Source organism: Saimiri boliviensis, chromosome 4 (genome assembly GCF_048565385.1).
Source record: "Saimiri boliviensis isolate mSaiBol1 chromosome 4, mSaiBol1.pri, whole genome shotgun sequence".
Taxonomy (NCBI): domain Eukaryota; kingdom Metazoa; phylum Chordata; class Mammalia; order Primates; family Cebidae; genus Saimiri; species Saimiri boliviensis.
The window spans coordinates 25,060,973-25,083,725 of NC_133452.1; the positions used below are offsets into that span (position 1 = coordinate 25,060,973).

Sequence of the window (22,753 nt, forward strand, 5' to 3'; positions counted from 1 at the left end):
CTAAGATAGAAAATGTTGCAAAAATAATAGGTTGCACCAAGGAAATACCATTATATAGAATATAATTATACTACAGTTAAGTCACACATAGTAGTATCTAGGTTACAAAATTAGTACATGTCAGATGACAAAAAAACTGTGATTCATTCAATGAGCTTTTGAAAGTAGATAAGACATAAATAAAAATAGTAATTTGTTTTCTTTTAAAGATGGTTCTGTTTCAGGCTTCCAATCTGCAAACTACAATGCTTGTGTAAACCACAGCCAGCCTCACTATTCGATCTTTCCAGTGTCACCCAAGGGCAGATGGCAAATGGAGTGAAACATCCTGATAGTCATGGCCCAAGGAATTGTTGTCCTTGGGATTCCCCAGAACTGTCACGAGTCTTATCCTGTCCTGAGATGCCATTGCTCAATTTTTCCTTCAAAGACATGTAGTATTCTTAAAATAAATTTCCTTTTAAATTTTTCACAGTAAATTGAATTACTCATATATCTAATTGTAATAGACTCATAGATCTAAATGTACTCATATATCTAATGGGTACAATCACGCACACGTCATTTATCTTTCTGGATGTCAGGATTCTTGTTTATAAAATAGGTCTCATCATAATGCCCATCCTAGGGGTTCATGGGAGATTATTTGTTTCCTCGTATCATCTAGCACCTTGAGGTCATCTTCATTCCCCATTTTCAAAGCCAACATCACAGCATCTGCAGATCTCTCTCTGACCTCTGTCTCCATTGCTACATCTCCTTCTCTGACTCTGGCTCTCCTCCCTCCCTCTTTTGAGGACCCTTGGGATTACGCTGGGGCCACCTGGATTATCCAGGATCATCTCCCTATTTCAAGGTCTTTCATTTAAAGCCTGTGGCAAGATCCCTTTTGCCGTGTAAAGGAATATATTCATAGGCTTCAGGAATTAGGATGTGGACATCTCTGGGGGGCCATCATTCTGTCTACCACAGATGTTCTCACCATGTTCTTCCGGTAGGACTACTTAGCTATTTCCTTTTGAGTTTTTAAGATTCACAGATACAGCATCTACATCTGTAGACCTACTGCAGTATTGGGTAAATGGTGGCAGTGAGTTGATAAATGTTTAACAGGTTCTCCAAAAGTAAAAGGGCTTGATTTGTAGCATTTGCAACTTCTATGATTTAAATACTTTCATCATGGCCAATTTCAAGTTCATAACCTCACTGAGTGTGGAACTGGAAAAAGATACACGTTTGCACAACACCTGAGACATAATAAATCAGGGTGTTCAATCTTTTGGCTCCCACTGACCACACTGGAAGAAGACGAATTGTCTTGGGCCACACATTAAATATACTAACAATAATAACGACGAATGAGCTTTAAAAAATTGCAAAATAATCTTACAATGTTTTCAAAAAGTTTATGAATTTGTATTGGGCTGCATCCAAAGCTGTCCTGGGCCACATGTGGCCTGTGGGTTGCAGGGGGTACAAGCTTATAATAATAATCCCAAGGGCATAGATATTAGTGAAATGAAGTAAAAGCATTAGGGTGTGATGAGTTTTGAGAATTAATTTTATTTTTGTTTTAATCTAATTTATTTAATTGTAACTGTGTATATATGAATACAAATTATTTTGAATAAGGGCTCTGTTTAAGAAACAGCTTGCAAACATTCTGAAAATGTAACAACAGCTCTCACAATTGGCTCCAGCACACCATTACACAGTAAGTATATACTAATAACAACTATCTGTCAGATGAGTGAATGCGTTAATATATCTAATGACAGTATATTAAGATGCTGGCTGTTAATCTTCTGATTTTTTTTCTTTTCTTTTCAAAAAATGTTTAAAATCTTTTTTCTGAAACGTGCTAAATTTGAAAATAGTTTTTATTTTGATTTGAAGATACAATATACTAAATTTGAGCATTAACTTTTACTGTGTTCACAGGGCATGACAAAACATTTTAAAGAAGTAAGATTTTGTTCTGGATTATTATCTTTTATTTCTTTTAATGCTTTGACTATGGTCAGCCTTGAGGAAATTTGTTGACTTAGGAGAGAGTCAAGCTACTGAACTACTTTACATAAAATGTACACTAATAGGTTAAATATAAAGCAAACATTATGAATGCACTATTATTTTGATTTGGGAATTGTTCCACACTCACAGTACATGAATGATAACTTATAAATCTCCACTGCGTTACAGTCCAGTATTAAGATGCAACCTTTAAAATTTGAAGTTGAAAACCTCCTGATAACTTTTATTTATATCCATAACAATAAATAAAACAATTTTTAGAAAATACAGCAAGAGAACCTTCTATATTAGAGTACTTAAAGCATTTTAACCTGGCACATCCATAGTTTTTTTTTTGTTTTGTTTTTTTTGTTTTTTTTTGTTTTTTTTTTTGTGAAATCACCCAAGTACTACGTTTGACAACTTTTCTGTCTACTTTATAGCTTCCCACCAGATCAAAACCACAATAAAACTTTGTAAGTCACATAAACTAGACAATATTAATTCTTTCAGATTTTAAAGATGTGAACTGCAGGGCACAAAAAAGAAGGAAAAGTTCCAAAAGTAAGATGACACACAATAGTGGGATAATCAGAGATAAAATATTTGCTGAGAAAGTTTCACAACGAAGTTCAATATACACGAATGGGGAAATCAGAAATAAAATAATTGGCTAGAAAGCTTTTCAGTATATAATACATTTTTTAATGTTCTAAAGTCAGTGGTGCTTTTCTTAGTTTCCAATAAAATAAAATATTGGCAGGGAAGTAACAGTTTTCAATGAAGGGTAGGAGCGTATGTCCAAGCATGTGTGGGTCAGAGTTGCTAAATGCAGATATTATGGAAAAAATGTTAGCTAATGGAAGGGAGAAGACAGAAGGAGCACATATTCTGTCAAATTACCTTTGTTAAATTAATAAGAAATATGGGACAAATGGAATGAAAAAATACATATATATATATATATATATATATATATATACACACCTGGTATGAATATATATATATATATATATATATATATATACACACACACATACATATTCATATACCTGAATGAATATATATATATATATATATATATATATATATATATATATATATCTGGTATCTTAAATAAAACAATCTGATTTCCTGGGGTAGATAAGTTGAAAATGCAAGACTTTTTCATTAACTTATATGAACAAAGTAAACATATTGAGTTTATACTATCATGGCTTGAAAGCATAAAACCTATGTAGACATTTTTGGAAACACACTTAATAATTTTGATTGGGATCAAGATTCAGAGACACAGTCAGTGAAAACTGTTTCTGACAACCATGGTACAAGAACTAGCCTTCCCAGGCAGCCACTAATTTCATGATCTACTTACACACTGCCTGTGGTAGAGCTGCTATCCGTGAGAAAAGACCCGTTAGTCCTTTCCATCTGGGCCAGTCTGCAAAATAAAAATAAGGAGATTAGACAAGGTAACCATATAGGACACGGTCAATTGGATGTACATCCTTAATCATTTTTAAATTGTCAAAATTCTGACAAAACATAAAAAAAATCCAAATCTCCTAACAAAATTGTAACACTAAAACATCTCATGTTGAGTTACCTTTCCATCCCTACTGCCTTGATGCCTTTATCTTACATCATGTTGTAAAATCTCCTAACTGACCTAATGTTCTAATTGTGCTCCCAGATCTAGGCTCTCCTTAACCCTCTTCAATGGTCTACATTGAAGTGAGAGTGACATACACAAATATAATGATGCTCCACTCATAATAAAAACTTTCCATGCCTTCCCTTTAACTAAGGACATGAGCCAACTCCTTAGTGGCAGGGTTTTTCATTAACAGACCTCACCTGTCTCTTCACTCTCTCACCTATTTCCCTTTCCCCTATCTGCAGTTCAGTAAACAAACCACGCTCCTTCCCAGCACAATGGTTTTGAGTATATTCTTCCATCAGCCCAAGACTTTCCCCTAGAAATTCTAGTTGGCCTCGACCCAGTTCAAATGTTACAATTTTTATGATGCTTGAATTAACCTTTCTAGGCATAGCTAGTTACTAGAACCACAGACACCTAGTACATACTACTTTTCTGAAAATATGTGCACACCATCAAGATCGGCCTATATTTTACATTATTTAGAGACTCTAAAATAAATCCCTATCCTAAAGCATTAGCATAAATTTAATTACCTATTATAATTCATATGTGCACCATCTCCTGAGAATACCTGCAATCCCACTTTCATTCACTGAAACTTGGTTACAGTATCTAAATCCTACTTGCACTGTGTTTGGATTATCATTAGCTAGATAATCACATCCTGCTTAGGTTTACTTTTCATAGAATACATAGCAGGTGTTCAGTCAAATGCAAATTGCAGCATGAAAATATGAGAGCCCAAATTCCAAACAGAATGGAATCATGACTCCTGCAAAACTGCATTCCTTAAATCAAGGTGTAGTCATGGTATGAGATTAATTAGAAATAGATATATTCTGGGTGTCACTGCAGTGGAGGGCTCTGATTGAAGTTTCTTACCGTGTGGCATACTGTTCTATTCTTGAATGGGTGTCATCATGGAACAGTTGAGGAGATTGTGAGGGACTTTAAAGGAAAAAAACAAAGCAACAATTTTATACCCAAATATTGATAGTTGCTACGATTAGCAATGTTAGGTTACTTAAGTAATAAATTTGCCATGCAAACAAACCATGAAGATTGTTACCCAGAACACAGAAGTATTATTTTAGACCAAGAGTTTAGTAAGATCCCCATGCTAATACCACTGATCAGAACACCTCTCCTGCACGTGGGGCTATGAATACTCACTCATAGTGCTCTGGCCACATACTGATGAGTGTGATAGGACTGCAAAGAGGGGAGAGGGAAACAAAAGTCACAGAACAAACACTTTAGAGCAATTTAAGACAAAAGCAGTGGGGGTGGTGGGGAGAGTCTCCATTATCTTCTGCTTATGTATGTGGTTGCCCTGAGAACCACCATGGGGAAATCAAAAGTAACAGAAGCCGCAGTGTATTCTAGAGAACATGCTGTGTATTCAAGAGTCTGCAGGGGCCTTTTCACAGATATTACAGGATATTTGTTCCACGACAGCAAACACATCTTTAAACAGTCTTACTGGGGAAAAAAACAGAATGCTCAAAAGTAGCTCAAAATTATAGAATAATTGTGAAGACAACATTCTATAACATACCAAGGGGGGATGCAATCATTTTTTTTGTTTTTCCTAGAGAAGAAACTTGGTCATAAAGGCGAAGTTAAAAATGAAACACTACATTATATGTTGATGGCAGAGGTGCAATAAAATTAGATTTTTTTGTTCTTCATCTAATTGTAAATGTAAAAATTGAAATGTACCCAAATGTACCCAAAGTACCTTAGCTTCATAGATCCATTGAACAAACATGCAACCTAGATACTGCCCCCAGACTCCACCAAAAATGTCACATCAGAAATAAAACTGAAAGCAACTTCCTGAGATCATGAGACATTTTCTTCAAGAAAAATGTTTTTTAGACGTTTAAACTATGAATTGATACAAGAAAACATGTTCTGCTTGACTCAGGGGCTTGTGTCTGGAGCCAGATCATTCAGTATCACTCTTAATGCTGGAGACGTCGCACACTGCCCAGGAATTCCCAAGTCTCCATGAAATACTTTTGAAAACAGCTGATCCTAATTAAAAGCTGGTTCCAACCCTAACTTTCTGAGGAGAAAGGAGAGTAAATGAAGAAAATTTAAAGTGCAAAGAAAATTAGCTCTCTATTTAATTAAATAAAGTCTGCAAAAGCTAATAGTGATTGAAACAAAAGTATCCCAAACCACCTTGATTCTCCTATTTCTGTTAAACATACCTACTTAGGAAAAGAAAATAGGTATGTAAAATGCCTACTTTTCTCTTCAGCTCCTATAGTGAAGTGCAGGTTGATGTCTGTATAGCAAAGACTTTTGAATGTTATCTTACTGGGATAAAAAACTAAGACTCTTTAGATCTATTTTTAGAACCAGGCATTTATCCACTCTGTCAGAATATCTATACTGTCAGGAAACTTGATTTACATATGGGCAAAATGGATACAGTAACAATAAAACAATAAAGTATTAGTCAATACTCTTTCCATATCAATGCTCTTCATTAACCCTGAAATAGGTTAAATGTCAGGTGAAATGATATATGCTATATACTTTCTAAAACAGTAACTGCTTAAGAGATTATTTCTAAAATTCAAGCATAGCAAAACATTTGCCACGAACTTCAGTAGAAAAAAAGTGTGTATTTTTTATGTTAATCAACCTTGGAAAAGCTCTGTCAAATTGCTTGACTGGTTCTTGCAAACTTAATCCAGTTAGCACAAAAGTGAGCTGTGACCTAAGACAAGAACAGCAAGAGTAGAGCGCTGAACTGAAGGGTTTCTCAAATTTTGTTAGATAATTGAAAAATTTCTAAGGAAAGAAATAAAGATAAAAAATCCAAACCTTGGGCTTCATTGACTTCACAGTATTCTGATTTGTAGAAAAAAAGATTAAATGATAAGCTTTTTCATTTAATTCTGAAAGGAGAAAATAAGAAACTGCATAGTTAGAACCTATCATTAAAAGGGCTTGGAAATAAGACCAACGTGTGTGTTAGCCCAGGCTTCATAATGCAGCCTATCGCCACTCTCCAGCATGGTGCTGAACAGGTGATTCTGTCAATCACACACTAATATTCAAGAAATTGGACTCTACTAAATACACTTATATTTAAGTGTAACCCAGGCCAGGCTCTGTGGCTTGTGCCCATAATCCTGGCACTTTGGGAAGCTGAGGTAAGTGTATCACTTAGTAGTATATAAAATGTAACTCAGGCCAGGCTCAGTGGCTTATACCTATAATCCCAGTACTTTAGGAGGCTGAAGTGGGAGGATAGCTTGAGCCTGGGTGTCTGAGACCAACACTGGTAACATAATGAGATGCCATCTCCACAAAAAATAAACACATTAGCTGTGCATGGTGTCATGTGCCTGCAGTCCCAACTACAAGGGAGGCTGAAAATTTTATCCAGAAGTTTAATCTACAAACTGATATAAAAAACTTGTTCTGCTTGACTCACAGGCTTGTGTCTGGAGCCTGTTCATTCAGTGTCATTCTTAACCCTGCGAGGACCCCCGCAACTTTGCATACTGCCTAGGAATTTCCAAGGAGGAACACTTGAGCCTGAGAGCTCAAGGCTGCAACGACATAGTGAGCTGTGGTCATGACACTGCACTCCAGCCTGGGAAACAGAACTAGACTCCATCTCAAAAGGAAAATTAAATAAATGTATATTTATAATATATATAAATAATATAAGATTATTTATAATATTTATATATTACATTTTAGATAATATTTAAATATATATTAGGTATATTTAAAAATATATATAATATATATACAAATAAAATATGATATATATTTATATATTATATATGAATTAAATATATATATATTTGGGATATATGTATGTGCATATATATACATCTGCTATATATATATATGTGTGTGTGTGTGTGTGTATCTGGGTTTTTTATATATTTATAATTAGAACCTATCATTAAAAGGGTGGCTGAACAGGTGATTTTGAACAGGTGATCCCAGATTATATATATATATATTCCAGACTATGAAGAACTTAGTGACCCTTTTAGTACCTTAAATTGTCAATAGACTCTTCCTTGTTCTTCATGTTCTGCCTTCTTCAAACCATTTGCCATAGAGAAGGGTAAGTGGGATTCCTGATGCTATTTTACTTAAAGACCCCCAAAGTCTCCCCCATTGCTTTCAGAATAAACTCCAAACACCTTGGCATGGCTTAGAAGGCCCTTCGTTATATGGTTCCAGCTTCTCTCTCCACTACCATTTCCTGCCACTGTTGCTAGATTTCCACCCCAGTTTCTGAAACTATCTTGCCTCCAGTCTTTTGAAAATGCTTCCTTTGACCAGGAACTCTCCCTCCTCACCTCTCACACCAAACACACAACTAGTCCTATTAATCTTTCAGGTGTCAACTTAGCTGCTACGCCCTCCCAGTCCAGTGTTAACTGCAACCATAGATAAACTTACAATGTATTTGGTTCTTGCTATAGCAAAGGCTTAAAACAAAATCTTTAAACTCATTTACTCCCCTTTAACAAATACCAAGGGGAACTGTCTATTTTACTTTTTTTAATCTTTCAGGAAACCAACCTATCTCTTTAGCCAATAATAATTCTCACAACTCTTGAATTACTTTTGCTACTATTTTAGCTTGTTCTTCCAGTTTATTTTCAATGGGGTATTCTTTAATCAAACCCTACTCATTTATTAATTTATTTTCTGAAAAACTTTACATAGTTACAAAACTAATTGAATAAACCTTAGCATGGATTTGTTTACTCCCTTCTAGTAATAATTCATTTTCCCCATAAAACCCCTCCTCCATGCATGCATGTGTAATTACTGGGCAGAAGATAAAACATTACATTTTGCAAGGATGAAAAAGAAAGAAGCAAAAGAAAATTCTAATTAGCTTCATAAATAACTTCAACACATTTGCCACCTCGCTGGTTTTTCTCCAATGTTCTCCTCCCACAAATAGGAGAATAAACAAAATCAAACTTTTTTATTACTCACTCACATAAATTGTTACACCAGAAGATTAAGCGGCCCTGTACTAGAAAGGGCTCAGCCTAAAAGTGAACTATATCAAATCCCAAGAGCTTGGTCAAGGATTAAAAAAAGAAAACCTGCCCACTATAACCAGTGGTTCATAAATCTTTGCAATAAGGATCTTTTTTGATGCATCTCATTTGATGCAAGCTTATAGTCCTTCCTATCTTTCTCTTGTTTTCCTCTCACTAAAAATGCTCACAAATTCATTTTCAATTGAATGAATTGAAGTGAGGCATTTTCAGAATTATACCCCCAAATCTTAGCACAAAATTATTTGGCATGCTTTTCTGTTAATTCTCACCTAATAGAATAGGGTGTTTGATGCCAATGATTATTTTGACATTGAAAGGCAAATTAAAAATATTTTAAATGAGTATAAATATGTATCTATCTGCATGATTCCTGGAAAGGATGTAGATATTTGGGATGCAAACTGCTAATGATTTAGCAAAACATTAAAAGGTGCATCGTTTAGTTCAAACCTACCAAATTATCCCATTAATTAAGGCTCCAAGTAATAATTCTGTGCCTCAGAATTATCCATTCCAAAGGTTAATTGGATGGGACATAAACAAAAGTACAGTTTTGTCTTTATCATAAGGTGTCAGCACAGCTAAACCATATATTACACTAAGACAAATAAGAATGTATTATCACACAGCTTTTTGAAGGAAAGGACGAAAGCATTCCACAAATCAAAAAGAGGATCAAAAGTCTACCTTTCTTGAATGTACTCAAATAGCTCTTTGTAAATTGAAATTACTTTAATAAAATCTTTTCTAAACTGTACTATGCAAAAGAATGATTAGAAGGACTAGAGCTGGCCAGAGGCGGTGGCTCATGCCTGTAATCCCAGCACTTTGGGAGGCTGAGGCGGGCAGATCATGAGGTCAGGAGATTGAGACCATCCTGGCCAACATGGTGAAACCCCGCCTCTACTAAAATACAAAAAAAAGTAGCCAGGCGTGGTGGCACACACCTGTAGTCCCAGCTACTCAGGGGGCTGGAGCAGCGGAATCACTTAAACCCGGGCGGTGGAGGATGCCATGAGCCGAGATCATGCCAGCACACTACAGCCTGGGCAACAGAGCAAGATTCCGTCTCAAGAAGAAAGAAAAAACGAAAGACAGACATAGATCTTAATTGTACACAGTTTAATATAAAGCAGAGTAATCAAAAAGTCAAAATTTTTTCTTACATTCTGTGTGTATGTGTTATACATGGACCTATCTACACATGCCTTTGCATTGCATTTCTTTCTGTATACACACACATGACATTACCTATAGAGGGATAAAGATATATCCTATGCTTTAGCTGTGGTCTTTCTTCTCTTTCTTTGCAGTTCCACAAATGAAAGAGATAAACTGGAACGTACATTTAGCAAAGTTTGAGGTCTACAGGGATTTTTATAAAATCTGTTTTGGTCTGCAGACTGAACAGTGTATTCTCCTATTTTGACATGTTTGAGACATTGACTATCACAATGCACTGAAATATTACCATTTCCTGATTTTCTCTCATGTACAAAATAAAATGAACTATGAATTTGAAGGTTAAAGTTTAATTTCAAAAAAATGCACTTGACATTTTCTATACTTCTTACAACAATTTTCTCTCTTGTTTAGAAAGTAGAAAATTTCACACTTTTGAGTTTCTCTTCTCTAGCCATCTGAGACGGCGTCTTTCTCTGACTAGAACTTCATTATAATATACATATAGGCACTCTGCTGATGATTGGTAATAAAAGCTCATTTTCCCCAAGATTCAACACAAGAAAATGGCCTTAGCAGGAATATTTATGCTGACATATTAAAAAGCAATTCAAAGATTTAAAATCTATCTATTTTGATCTTAACACATAATTGTTTAGTACCTTAAAATGATTTCTTCACATTTTTTTCTAGGTCATTGAAAAACATTTTTTTCTTTTCATTTCAGGCCATAAATTCTTATTCCCTTTGCTTTATAATCCCATAATTTCACCATCCTGAAACTTTCATCTATGCTAGCCAACTCAAATGATACACTTTGAAGAATATAGAGCTTTATGTATTACATTATATACATTATGTATATATTAAATATATAATGGAATATATAATTACATATTTAATGTATACATAATGTATATAATGTAATATATAAAGCTATCACAGTTTGCTATTTTCATTTTTAATAAAAATAGATTAGAAATATAATGTGATATTTTGATAGAATTTTAGCATAAATATCTGAATCAATAAAGTATTATTAATAAATTTATATTAAAGAGATGCAAAATAAGTGTAAAACATACTATGAGAAACAGTAAAACGCCCCCATAAGGGAAAATAAAGGAAAATAAATAAAAGAATGAAAGACTATATAATGCCACAATTTATGTATTTTTAAAAAGAAAAGAGATGATCACAAAAGGGATGATCACTTATTCAGGTTGACACATTAATACATATTTAAGTTTAAAGACAGGTGCAAGGTTAAAATTGAAATTCTGGCTGTGACAATGTCAAAAGTGAATAGTAAAACTTCATGTTCTAAAGACTCCATGTTTAATGTACCTCTTCTGAAATGCAATTGGTATTAAACAATTTCTCTTTTGTTACTAACATAAAAAAGACACCATCAGACATAAATGTCCACACTAAACTTAATAGTAAAATCAAACTCACGTCTCTAAGTTGTCACCTTCAAGAACTGTCTGGACAGGTAGGTAACCAAGTCGAGGGTGTTTGGCAAAGTACTTCTTTGATCTGAACTTGTTCTTAAGCACCTTTGTGAAGTCTCGTACATCTTCCCCAGACGTTGTCTATAAGGTTGAAAAAAAATTACATTTCGCTTAGTAAAACTGAAGGCAAGAACTATCTATAGCAAAATCAGAGCAGATGTAAATTGGTGCAATTAAATGTCAACAGTTTTGGTCGTTTTAAGCATTTTTGAAGTAAAGCACGGTCTCATAAAAACACTTGGCAATAAGAACTCATAACTAACTACATCCAGTAATAAGTTTATAATTTTTCATTCTCTGTTGGAAACAAACCATAACTAGTTCATTTCCCCAGTATTTTAACACTTGGACCAAAAAGCAAAATTAGCTTTGGAAACATTATTGGTTGATACTTATCACTTTAAAATTTGCAATTTGCTATTAATTTACTGATGACAGAGTATTGTCGCTATTATATGGTTTTAACTAAGCTGAGTTAATGGAAACTAGCCACAGACCCAATGCTGGCTCCACACAACCCAGTATATATTCTAATGGGGAAAAATTAAAGACAATAAATAAGAAAGAAAGAGCAGGGCCATGTTGGTGCTTTATTTGAGAAGGAATGCTGTTGATTTCCTTGTGCTTTCTCAACTAGGTAGACATACAGTTATTTCACCTGAACTACATTTTTAATAGTGGTATAAAGTGTCCCTGTTTCCTTAGGTATTTCTAATGATTAATAATCATTTAGAGTGATATGGGCTAACACCACCCCAACCCCACACCATCATCCTATTCCAAAAACTATTGTTCTCCAAGCCCCAGTGGTCTACTGGATATCACAATTCTAGTTTCTATTTGCAATACAGATATCAACTGTGATCTTTCTGAAGATGTATTTAAAATATTTACATTATCTGCATAGAACTGAATGAAGACCATGATCCTCTGGCTCCAAGTTGGCTGCTCAACCTACAACTCATTATACATCACTCCCTCTGAGAGAGAGAAAGAGAGAGAGAGAGAGAGAGAGAGAGAGAGAGAGAGAGAGAGAAACTTTCTCATACTCACAAAAGCTAAGTGATAAGTATATTTGTTTACCTGCTGCCTGCTCCCTGTTCCCACCCTTCATTTTTTCCTCCACAACATGCATGCCCAAGACTCACAGAAACTTGTTTTGCGAACAGAAACTTTTTTTTTTTTTTGGAGACAGTCTTGCTCTGTCGCCCAGGCTGGAACGTAGTGGCGCGATCTCAGCTCACTGCAACCTCTGCCTCCCAGATTCAAGCAATTCTTGTGCCTCAGCCTCTCAAGTAGCTGGGACTACAAGCACACACCACTAGGCCCCACTAATTTTTCTATTTTTAGTAGAGACAGGGTTTCACCATGTTGGCCAGACTGGTCTCAAACTCCTGACCTCAACTGATCCGCCTGCCTCAGATTCCCAAAGTGCTGGGATTACAGGTATGAGCCACTGCACCCAGCCAAAAACTTAAAAAAAAAGACACTCAACAAACTATTTCTGAAAACAACTACGTCTTGAGTCAACCATTATATAGTTTTGCCACTTTCTATCCGTTCCCATTCTATCAAAATATATCTGCTTCTAGTAAATAATTAAGGAAACTTTTGATTCTCTCGGCTTGCAAAGCAGAGGTTAGGTGTGATTAAGCCGCAGCTACTTATCATTTAAAATTCATCAGATTCTACACTGACAAAACAAACAAACAAAAACCTGGAAAAAGGTGCCAGCCCCATGGTATCACCAGGCCTTGCCATCAGATTCACAATGACCAATCTTTTCCTGAATAACTGAATATTAACTACATAATAATCTGCAGTTATATGGATATAGGCCTTCCCAAATTCAAAGCAAAAGTGCAGAAGAAAAAGGTAGTCATGAAAAGAAAAAGAATTCAAGGAAACCCTGTGGAGGAAAAAGGGTTGTTATAAGAGTGATGGTTTGAGGTTATTCAGCTCTCACCAGGCAGAAAAGGAAAAAGCAGAATGTAGTTGGGAGCAAATAAGAAAACTTTTAGAGAAGGAGTATCTGGGTCTGAAAATAAAGCCAAAAGGATATATCATCCGCTGTAAAGGATGTTCACATCTTTTGCAGTGCATATCACAACTGCAGATAATTAATTTTAGAGATATGTTTACCTTGAATGTGTTGATAAGGAAGGAAAAAAAGAAGTTTCCATAATAAAATGAATAAAGAAGACCTGTGTGTAAGGATAAGCATTTATAACCCAATTTATTTCTTTTCTGCTATTAGTGCACTGTTAATATACTTAATACTTAATGAGAAATACTTAATGAGGAATGGCTCTAGCTTTTACCTGGGAGTAAACTCCACACCTAGCAATGTAAAAGTTTTGATCTCTTAGGCCAGTGGTTTTCAAGCCATATCCAGTCTTCACAGCCAGCCCTGAGTGGACTGAATGGGTGAGAGAAAAGGCCAGGAGGGCAAGGCATCAGCCCCCCTTTCCAGTCTGCCTCAGAAAGAGTATGGTACAGTACACTTCAGTGGTTTTTGGTCTATTCATAGAGTTAAACAACCATCACCACTATCTAATTACAATCATTTTCATCAACCCAAAAAGCAACTCTGTACCCATGACCCTCCTCCTCCCACAACCTATGGCAAGCATTAATCTACTTTCTCTATGAATCTGCTTGTTCTGGACAATTCATATAAATAAATTCATATAATAAATGGTCTTTTATGACTTGCTTCTTTTACTAAGTATCATATTCTTCTTCTAGTTTATTTATATTTGGGTTCCAACATGAACTTTTGCTTGGGAAAAAGTGACAAATTATTCAAAAGTACAAGTTCAATTCCACATCATACTTTCTTTAGCTAAATGTTTTCAAGCATGAAAGACCAAAGCAAAACCAACCAATAAAAAAACAAACAAAAAATATCCCTCTCTATCCCATGCACAAAATAACCAACAAGCACCTACCTGCCTTCTTAAAAAGTTATAGCAGTTACTGAAATTAAATAGAGTTTCTAATAATACTCATATTTACATGTTTTTAAAAATTGGTACACACCCACACAGAAATTGCTTATTTCCTTGGGAAAAAGCTAGCACAAAATGTTGTAATCTAAGAGCATTAACTCACTAGTGTCATAAACATTATGCAATATTAAAAGAAAAAGTGAAAAGTAATTTATCCCACAGGAATTGGGGATTATATTCAGATTATCAGAATGTAATTCTTCAGCTGGGATAGAGCCAATAAAATGAAGTAAACCCAGTTTTGCACCAAAAATGTTAAAATATGTATATATAGTTAATCCAATTTTATTATATAATGATAGTTCCTAATATTTCTCTATTTTAAAGTGCTAAAGCAATGCTTTTGTTAAGAAAAAAAAAAAAAGAAAGAAAAAGAGAACCACCCATCTACCATAATAAATATAACCAAACTCAACTATCTTTACACTAGGTAAAATACATTTTTCTTTTTTTTTTTTTTTTTTTTTTTTTTTGAGACGGAGTTTCGCTCTTGTTACCCAGGCTGGAGTGCAATGGCGCAATCTCGGCTCACCGCAACCTCTGCCTCCTGGGTTCAAGCAATTCTCCTGCCTCTGCCTCCCTAGTAGCTGGGACTACAGGCATGCGCCACCATGCCCAGCTAATTTTTGTATTCTTAGAGACGGGGTTTCACCATGTTGACCAGGATGGTCTCCATCTCTTGACCACGTGATCCACCCGCCTCGGCCTCCCAAAGTGCTGGGATTACAGGCGTGAGCCACCGCGCCTGGCCTTCTTTTCTTTTTTAAGCAAATAACTATTGATATTATGATAGAAAGATAAAATTGAAAGGAACACTCATTACTATAGAAATTATCCAACATTTTAAAAGCATTTCTTGGAAGATTAGGTTTCTTTATTTTTGCAAGGATACGAGAACTGATTTTGCAGATCTCATTAGATCAAACACAAGGGGTAACATGTTAGCATAGGACCTTGCACCTTATAAATTGTTTTCCTTCAACCTCATTTAACCATCATGGCCACTGAGGAGATTATATCAGGTTTTCGAAGACTAAGTAAACTCACACTAAGCCATTCATGGACTCCAACCAAGTTCTGTAAGGGAAAAAATGTTTTTGCAAACCTGAGTCTTTTCACAAGACTATGTCACTGCTTCTAGAAAAATGAAACTGTTTAAAATTTTGAAAAAGAAAGAATCCGTAGCCATTGGCTAAAATATTTATTATTACAACCTAAATTTTTCCTTCATTTTAAATAAAGTACTGCTTAGATGCCATGTGGTTAGTTTTTTGAAAAAATATTTGAAAATGTCATTTTATAAATAGGCTGGGTACAGTGGCTCACACCTGTAATCTCAGCACTTTGGGAGGCCAAGGAGGGTGGATCGCTTGAACTCAGAAGTTCAAGTCCAGCCTGGGCAACGTGATGAAACCCTGTCTCTATTTAAAAAAAAAAAAAAAAAGTAGGCATGATGGCATGTGCTGCAGTCACAGCTACTTAAAGAAGATTTAAATGGCATATATAAGACACGTTTAATGTAAGTACAACTAGAAACAAAAATAAAATACACATGAAGGAATAAAAATAAAATAAATTGCCAGCTCTTTGACCATCCAGAGACAACCATTCATAAAATGTGGGTGACTAGATTGATTTATTTTTATAATTAATTTTATTTTAAGGTAAAACAAAATATATACACCCAAGATGTATTTCTTAATAAAATATTATCAGTATACCACCCTTGTTGGAAAACAGAACTTTGCCGTGCATTCCAGATGCCCCTTCCAGGCACGACTCTCTTCCCATCTCTATTATTACCATTAACTTCATCTTTAGAAGTGTACATAACTTATGTTTTAAAAATAGTTAATCACTCCAATGTCTATCCTTAGTTTTGTTCATTTTTTAAAAATCCAATGTATTTTAAATCACTTTTCACCTACAGGTGTCTCCTTCACACCTGCCATTTCGCTAGAGTTTGTCTGTTGGAAAACCCAGACAATTTGACATGGGGAGGCTTCCAGAGTCTGGATTTTACAGAATGTATATTTTTGGTACAGTTCAGCACTTTCGTCTGTCCTCCTGATAACCTCTTGCAAATCTGCAACTAGATCCAGATAATGCATCGGACTTTTGTCAAGACAATTGGTGGTACTTGGCAGTGTTATAGGAGGCACATAATAGCTGTCATCTCTCTTATGTTATCTTAGCAGCTGTTCATGCTACGTGCCGGTATCCATTCATTGGGGATTACAAAATCGTGTCATTCTATCATTCATTTTTCATTTATTAGTTGAAATACTTTGTGAGGGTTAATATTGACTGTCAACTTGATTGGATTGAGGGATGCGAAGTACTGTGCCTGGGTGTGTCTGTGAGGTTGCTGTCAAAGGAGATTAATGTTTGAGTCAGTGGACTGGGAGAGGCAGATACACACCCAAACTGGCTGGGTACCATCTATTCAGTGGGCACCATCTAATCGGCTGCCTGTATGGCTAGAATAAAGCAACAGTAGAAGATGGAAGAGCAGACTTGCTGAGTCCTCTGGCCTTCATCTTTTTCCCGTGCTGGTGCTGGATGCTTCCTGCCCTCAAAGACTCCAGGTTCTACAACTTTTGGACTCTTAGATCAGTGGTTTGCCAGGAGCTCTTGGGCCTCTGGCCACAGACTGAAGGCTGCACAGTTGGCTTCCCTGTTTTTGAGGTTTGGGAACTCGGACTGCTTCCTTGTTCCTCAGCTTGCAGACAGCCTACTGTGGGACTTCACCTTGTGATTATGTGAGTCAATACTCCTTAAACTCCCCTTCATATATACATCTGTCCTATTAGTTCTGACCCTCTAGAGAACTCTGTCCAATACATGCTTTATAAAGAAACATCACTACAGCTAACACCTAGGTACTCTGTGGTACAGTTCATTTAGAAATGTCAGCATAAATGTTGACTGTATTAATCAATTTTCAATATTATGAAATGGTTTCCTGTCATCTTTCAAAGACGATCAATGCTTTTTTTTTTCAATATCATGAGAAATTCAAAGATTTTAATGTATTTGATAAGCTTCAATGTATTGCAACTCTCATTATTGAAGGTCAAGGTCATCTGGCAACTTTTAATGTGGCTCTCACAGTCTTCAACAGCTTCCTTATTAGTTACTATTACAAGATGCTCCAAGCACCCCTTTTAGGTCCTTCCAGTGTTAATAGGCATTTTCATTGCACGGAGCTGGAAAATATGCATTTGAAGGTAAAATTTCTCTTGAAGTTACATTGATGAGTCCAATTCAGATTTCTGATTTGACCTAACTTGTTTTCTAATACACCTCTATGTCCTTTTCTCAAAACCAAAAATCTGGTTCTCAAGGACATAAGAGATGATAGACCTAGACAATCCCATAATTATTCATTTTCTTTTTTCCATATTATGTACATAACAGTTTTAGAACACTGATACACTAATGTTTTCACTAATCATTTGCCATATGATTAGTGAAAACATTAAAATATAGTTTTACTTTTCCATTTTCCCCCAATTCATAAAGTAGTTACACTGGCATACTTTATTTGCAGTGATAAAATTTTGTTCCTTATCTCTTTTTCTTAAAATCGCTTTTTATGACATTTGGTCTTGATACTTTCATTGCTCAATTTTGGTAGTATAATTAATTTTCCTATACCTTTAGAATGAAGTGAGGTTGAGGAAAGCTTTTCTAACCCTTCTCTTGCTTTTGTGTGGTATTTACAAATACAGTAAGTGTCTGAATCTATTCAGTCTGCTCTAACAGAATCCTTATAGACTAAGTGGCTTAAATAAAACAGCAGAAATTATCTCTCACAGTTCTGGAGGCTGGTAAGTCCAAGATCAAAGCACTGGCAGATCTGTTGTCTAATAAGTCTGCTTCCTGGGTCATACACAGCCATTTTCACTGTGTCCTCCCATGGTGAAGAGAGAGTTCTCTGAGGTCACTTTTAAAAGTGCACTAATTTCATTCATGACAACTCCATCCTCACTTCCAAAGGCCCCATTTCCTAACACGATCACATTGGAGATTAAATTTCACCTCTAGAGTTTTTGGGGGACATAAATATTCCATTCATAGCAGCACTTGAGTTTGGGGATTCCTGGTCCTGTTCCCCAACACCCTCTACCAGCACACATGTGCATTTTGAACTAGACTTTCTTTTATTTCTGTTGCCTGAGATGCTCCGTGTTGATTCTGTTCCCAGAAGTTTTGCTCAGTGTTGGACCTTCTTTCTGGAAGGAAGCTCTGATGGAGCAGGCAGGCGCATTCTAGATATGTCACACCTTTTTACCCTAGTCTCTGTGCATAGCAAAGCCCCACCAGGTTTAGCTCTGCTCTCAAGCCAGCTTTCCGCTGAATATCTGTTGCCTGTTTTGGGTTCTTAAGCACCTTCACCTCCTTCTCCTTCCTCTCATACAGGCAGTGACATCTTACAGGTTTTGTGGTCGATAGTGGCTTGTTGCCACCTGGATTTATTTTGGATCTCTCTTGTCATCTAGTTTGGTTGTAAACACTGCACATTTTTGTTTTGCTGTCTAGTCGTTCTTGTTACAAATGTCTTTTTATAAATGTAACTACTTTACAAATGGGAGGAAAATGGAAAAGGCAAAAGACAGGGAAAAACTCTGAAGCCATGCTACCACCAATCTTCCCCAAATCCCTCTGGTCTGATATTTCAACAAGCACATAAAAATTCACATATACAGGCCGGGCGCAGTGGCTCAAGCCTGTAATCCCAGCACTTTGGGAGGCCGAGGCGGGTGGATCACAAGGTCAAGAGATCGAGACCATCCTGGTCAACATGGTGAAACCCCGTCTCTACTAAAATACAAAAAATAAAATTAGCTGGGCACGGTGGCACGTGCCTGTAGTCCCAGCTACTCAGGAGGCTGAGGCAGGAGAATTGCCTGAACCCAGGAGGCGGAGGTTGCGGTGAGCGGAGGTCGCGCCATTGCACTCCAGCCTGGGTAACAAGAGCAAAACTCCGTCTCAAAAAAAAAAAAAAAAAAAAAAATTCACATATACAAATTAGGGCTGTCCTTCAAATTGTCATTTTTGGAAAGCTAATGATGGTGACTCACTGTGAAAAGCATTTTAGAACTGAACCTACACAGATAAGTGGGCATGTGAATTCTGAAAATGTACTTGATTCCACTGTACTGCTATTAAGTAGCAGTAAGACAATGAAAACTTACCTGTAGAATAAGAATTAATCAGTTTTTTACTTGTTCCCTAGCAACTAATATAAATGAATGAATAAAATATGGAAACTGTCACTGAAATAAAATCCACCCTGTGATACAACTATCTGTATAAGTTTGCCCCGAAACCCTAAAGAAAATCATTTGTAAGGTGAAATCAGATAATATTTTTACTCTTGAAATTTTATTTTACCAACCGAAATACAGTTAGGAAATTTTAAATTTTCTTCTATTTTATCCTTGATAGAGAACAAATATAAATACCTCATATGGAATGTAATTTAGAGTTCCTCTATCTTTTGCTTGAGTTTGTATATCTCTATATGAATGCATATGTATCCTTCTATATGTCCCTGTTCACATTCCAAACTGTATCATCTTACTTTATGTTGACAGCTATGCACCACCGAACTTCAAAAGCATTAATATATGGCTGAAAGTTCCCTTTTCACTAATATATATCAAAAAGAGTAGCAAGGATAAGGTATAGAAGAATCCAGAATGTAGAAAAGCTGACCCCCATAGTATTCATAGTCAAGTGATCCTTCAATAAACTGCTTTACTAGGTTGGCTCAAAGGACTCTTACTAGTATTCCCCAAAACCCACAAAGCAGCACACAAAAAGAAGCTATTTACAATGCTACCAAATAACCTAAACCTCATAATACATAACTTCTAATTACCGAATAATATACACAAAACAAGAAAAAGAATCACAAATAAAGAAACAAAACCACATTTGTTTTAATTCTCCCAACAATTTTGGAATGGGGGGGAGGTCACTCCCTAACTTAAGATACTAGTATTAACTAATTCCTCAATGCTCCAAACAATGGATTTTAATTGTTAATTACAAATATGAATAAGTAATATACAGATGAAAACAAGGACTTACAAAGAGGTAAATCAAGGTTATATTTAAAAAAAAAAACACAGTCATTTGGCACACAAGTAGAATAATTAAACATTATCATTTGGATCATGTACAAGTGCTAAAATCATTGTTGAACAGCACCCTCATTAGTAAGATTTACTTCTTAAATATAGAAATCAGTAGTCCCAACTGGTATATACATACTGCTAAGCAGTACATTTCATTATCACAGGACTTATTTTAAAGACATTCTTAACAAGTTTTTTTTTTTTTTTTGCTAACTACAAAACAACCCCTCAGTTTTATTTAAGTTTCAATCATTTCAACAAGTTGAAATTCAGACACATTTGAATTCCATGGATAGGATGCAATCAGTAAGAAAAGCTCAGAGACTTTCAAGTCTTAATGAAAAAATATGAAGCTAAAAAAATTAGCATTAGCAGAATCACCAAGGAGTCAAGAATAAGTAGCATGGTAAGTTTTCCTAAGTAAGATGGATTTTGCCCAAACTTCACCTTAGAAGCTAATGACAAATCTAAATACACTGGACTTAATGGGAAAACGATGTAAGGTGGGCAGCAGCTGAAACACCACTTCAGGATGCTGAGGTCAGAGAAACAGCCGTGATGCTGCATTTTCAGTACGTTGGCAAATACCCCATGACCATCTAAAGAGAAAAGACTGCCAAAAAACAAACTACCCTAACTCAAGGTAGAGCTTTCCAAAGAATGAATCAGCATTTTTATAATATTAGATTTTTATAGTCTTACGAAGCATATTGGTGCTGGCAGGGGTGGAGAGGATTGCTCAAAACAACTGTTTCTAGATTTGTTTTCTTTGTTCTTTATGTGTTGACGTTTTTGTTTTTGCCAATGGCATATAGTTCATAAAGAAAAAACGTAATTTATTTTTTAACTTACAAGAGAATTCCGATTTTTTTTACTAGAAAGTTGTGATTCTTCTCACTGAAAATATGATTCTTCTTATGGAAAATATGTAATTTCAGTTTATTTCTCTATTAATCAATATCAACAAGAATACTTCTGAACCTCTTGCTTTAAAAACAACTGTACTTGCTTAAAACCTGCAATACAAATCTGTTTTGAGTGGTATTAATTTAACAAGCTGTTTCTCATTGAGGTATTTTTTTCCTGTCTTCCCTTCTTCTCACCAAATTCAACAAAGCTACCAGTACAAACTAGTCCTATGTAAAGCTCAGCAATTGAACTATGACATTGACAACGAATCTACCCTTGACACTGAAATACTGGAAGTAGTGATGTTGTTGACCTTTCAAGCTACAAAATTTTGCAAGTGTCTCATCTCTTCTCCCTGAGCTAACAGGTCTCTCAAACTTTCCTATCCTGGCTAACCTTTTCTTGCTTATTTCCTTTTAGTATTTCCTCCGTTTTCTTTCCCTGTTTCTCATTTTCCCACCATGGATAGTATTACTATCATGCACAAACAGCCTATCTATCTACCTTTCTTTCTCCATTACAGTGGATTCTGTGTTCTTCTACACATTCCCTTACATTTTGTTCATAATTAATATTTCAACCTATCGCCTTGAATCAGTCCTGATGCTCCCATGATAATGCCATCTTCTATATAATCTTGTCCATTTTTAGCTGTATAATATCTCTTTCACAAAAATCAAGAGAAAAGGATGTTTACACTTGAGAGGGTTCAGGACACACTACCTCCAAATATAGCACATTGGCAGTTGAGAAAACAGCAGACACAGAAAGATCTCTCTGACCTTCTCCCACCCTTCTTCCCTAAAGGGTTATAAGACTCTTGTTTGAGAGGTGCCCTCCCTATTCCCAGAGGGAAGAAACATCCTTATATCTGAAGGCAAGAGGACACAGAGAAGGATCTGAACAAACAGGCCTTGCTAAGTTCCCCTAGTTCATTATCATTAGGTCATATCTTCTTGTTCAATCATAGTTCTACATAAGTGTCCACTCTTCATCAAACCTAAGCATAAAAATACACAGACTTCCATGTTTCTTTGGGTCTTCTCCTCCTGATAAAGGTTTCCTTGTCGTGTAATATTTATATTAAATAAATCTGTATGCTTTTCTCTTGTTAATCTGTCTTTTGTTACAGGAACCTTAACGGTGAAACTAAGATAGGAACAAAATGTTATTTTTTCTCTCTTACACACCATGTTCCCCTTAGCTTCACCTACTAAAGCCAGTGTGCCCTTCCCCTCTCCTT

General features: G+C 35.7%; 1 protein-coding gene across 15 annotated transcripts in view; it reads right to left on the bottom strand.

Annotated features, from left to right (window-relative positions):
- Positions 1-22,753, bottom strand: part of UTRN (utrophin) — a 589,012-nt gene that overhangs the window by 21,704 nt on the left and 544,555 nt on the right. For 14 of the 15 annotated variants that reach the window (XM_074397323.1, XM_074397322.1, XM_074397326.1 and 11 more), the window contains 4 exons: positions 11,386-11,522; positions 4,850-4,888; positions 4,559-4,624; positions 3,389-3,454 (listed from right to left, as the gene is read on the bottom strand). In XM_074397323.1, the coding sequence (XP_074253424.1) occupies positions 3,389-3,454; positions 4,559-4,624; positions 4,850-4,888; positions 11,386-11,522 (308 nt within the window). The remainder of the gene's footprint in view (positions 1-3,388; positions 3,455-4,558; positions 4,625-4,849; positions 4,889-11,385; positions 11,523-22,753) is intronic. The other variant, XM_074397325.1, reaches the window with a different exon arrangement.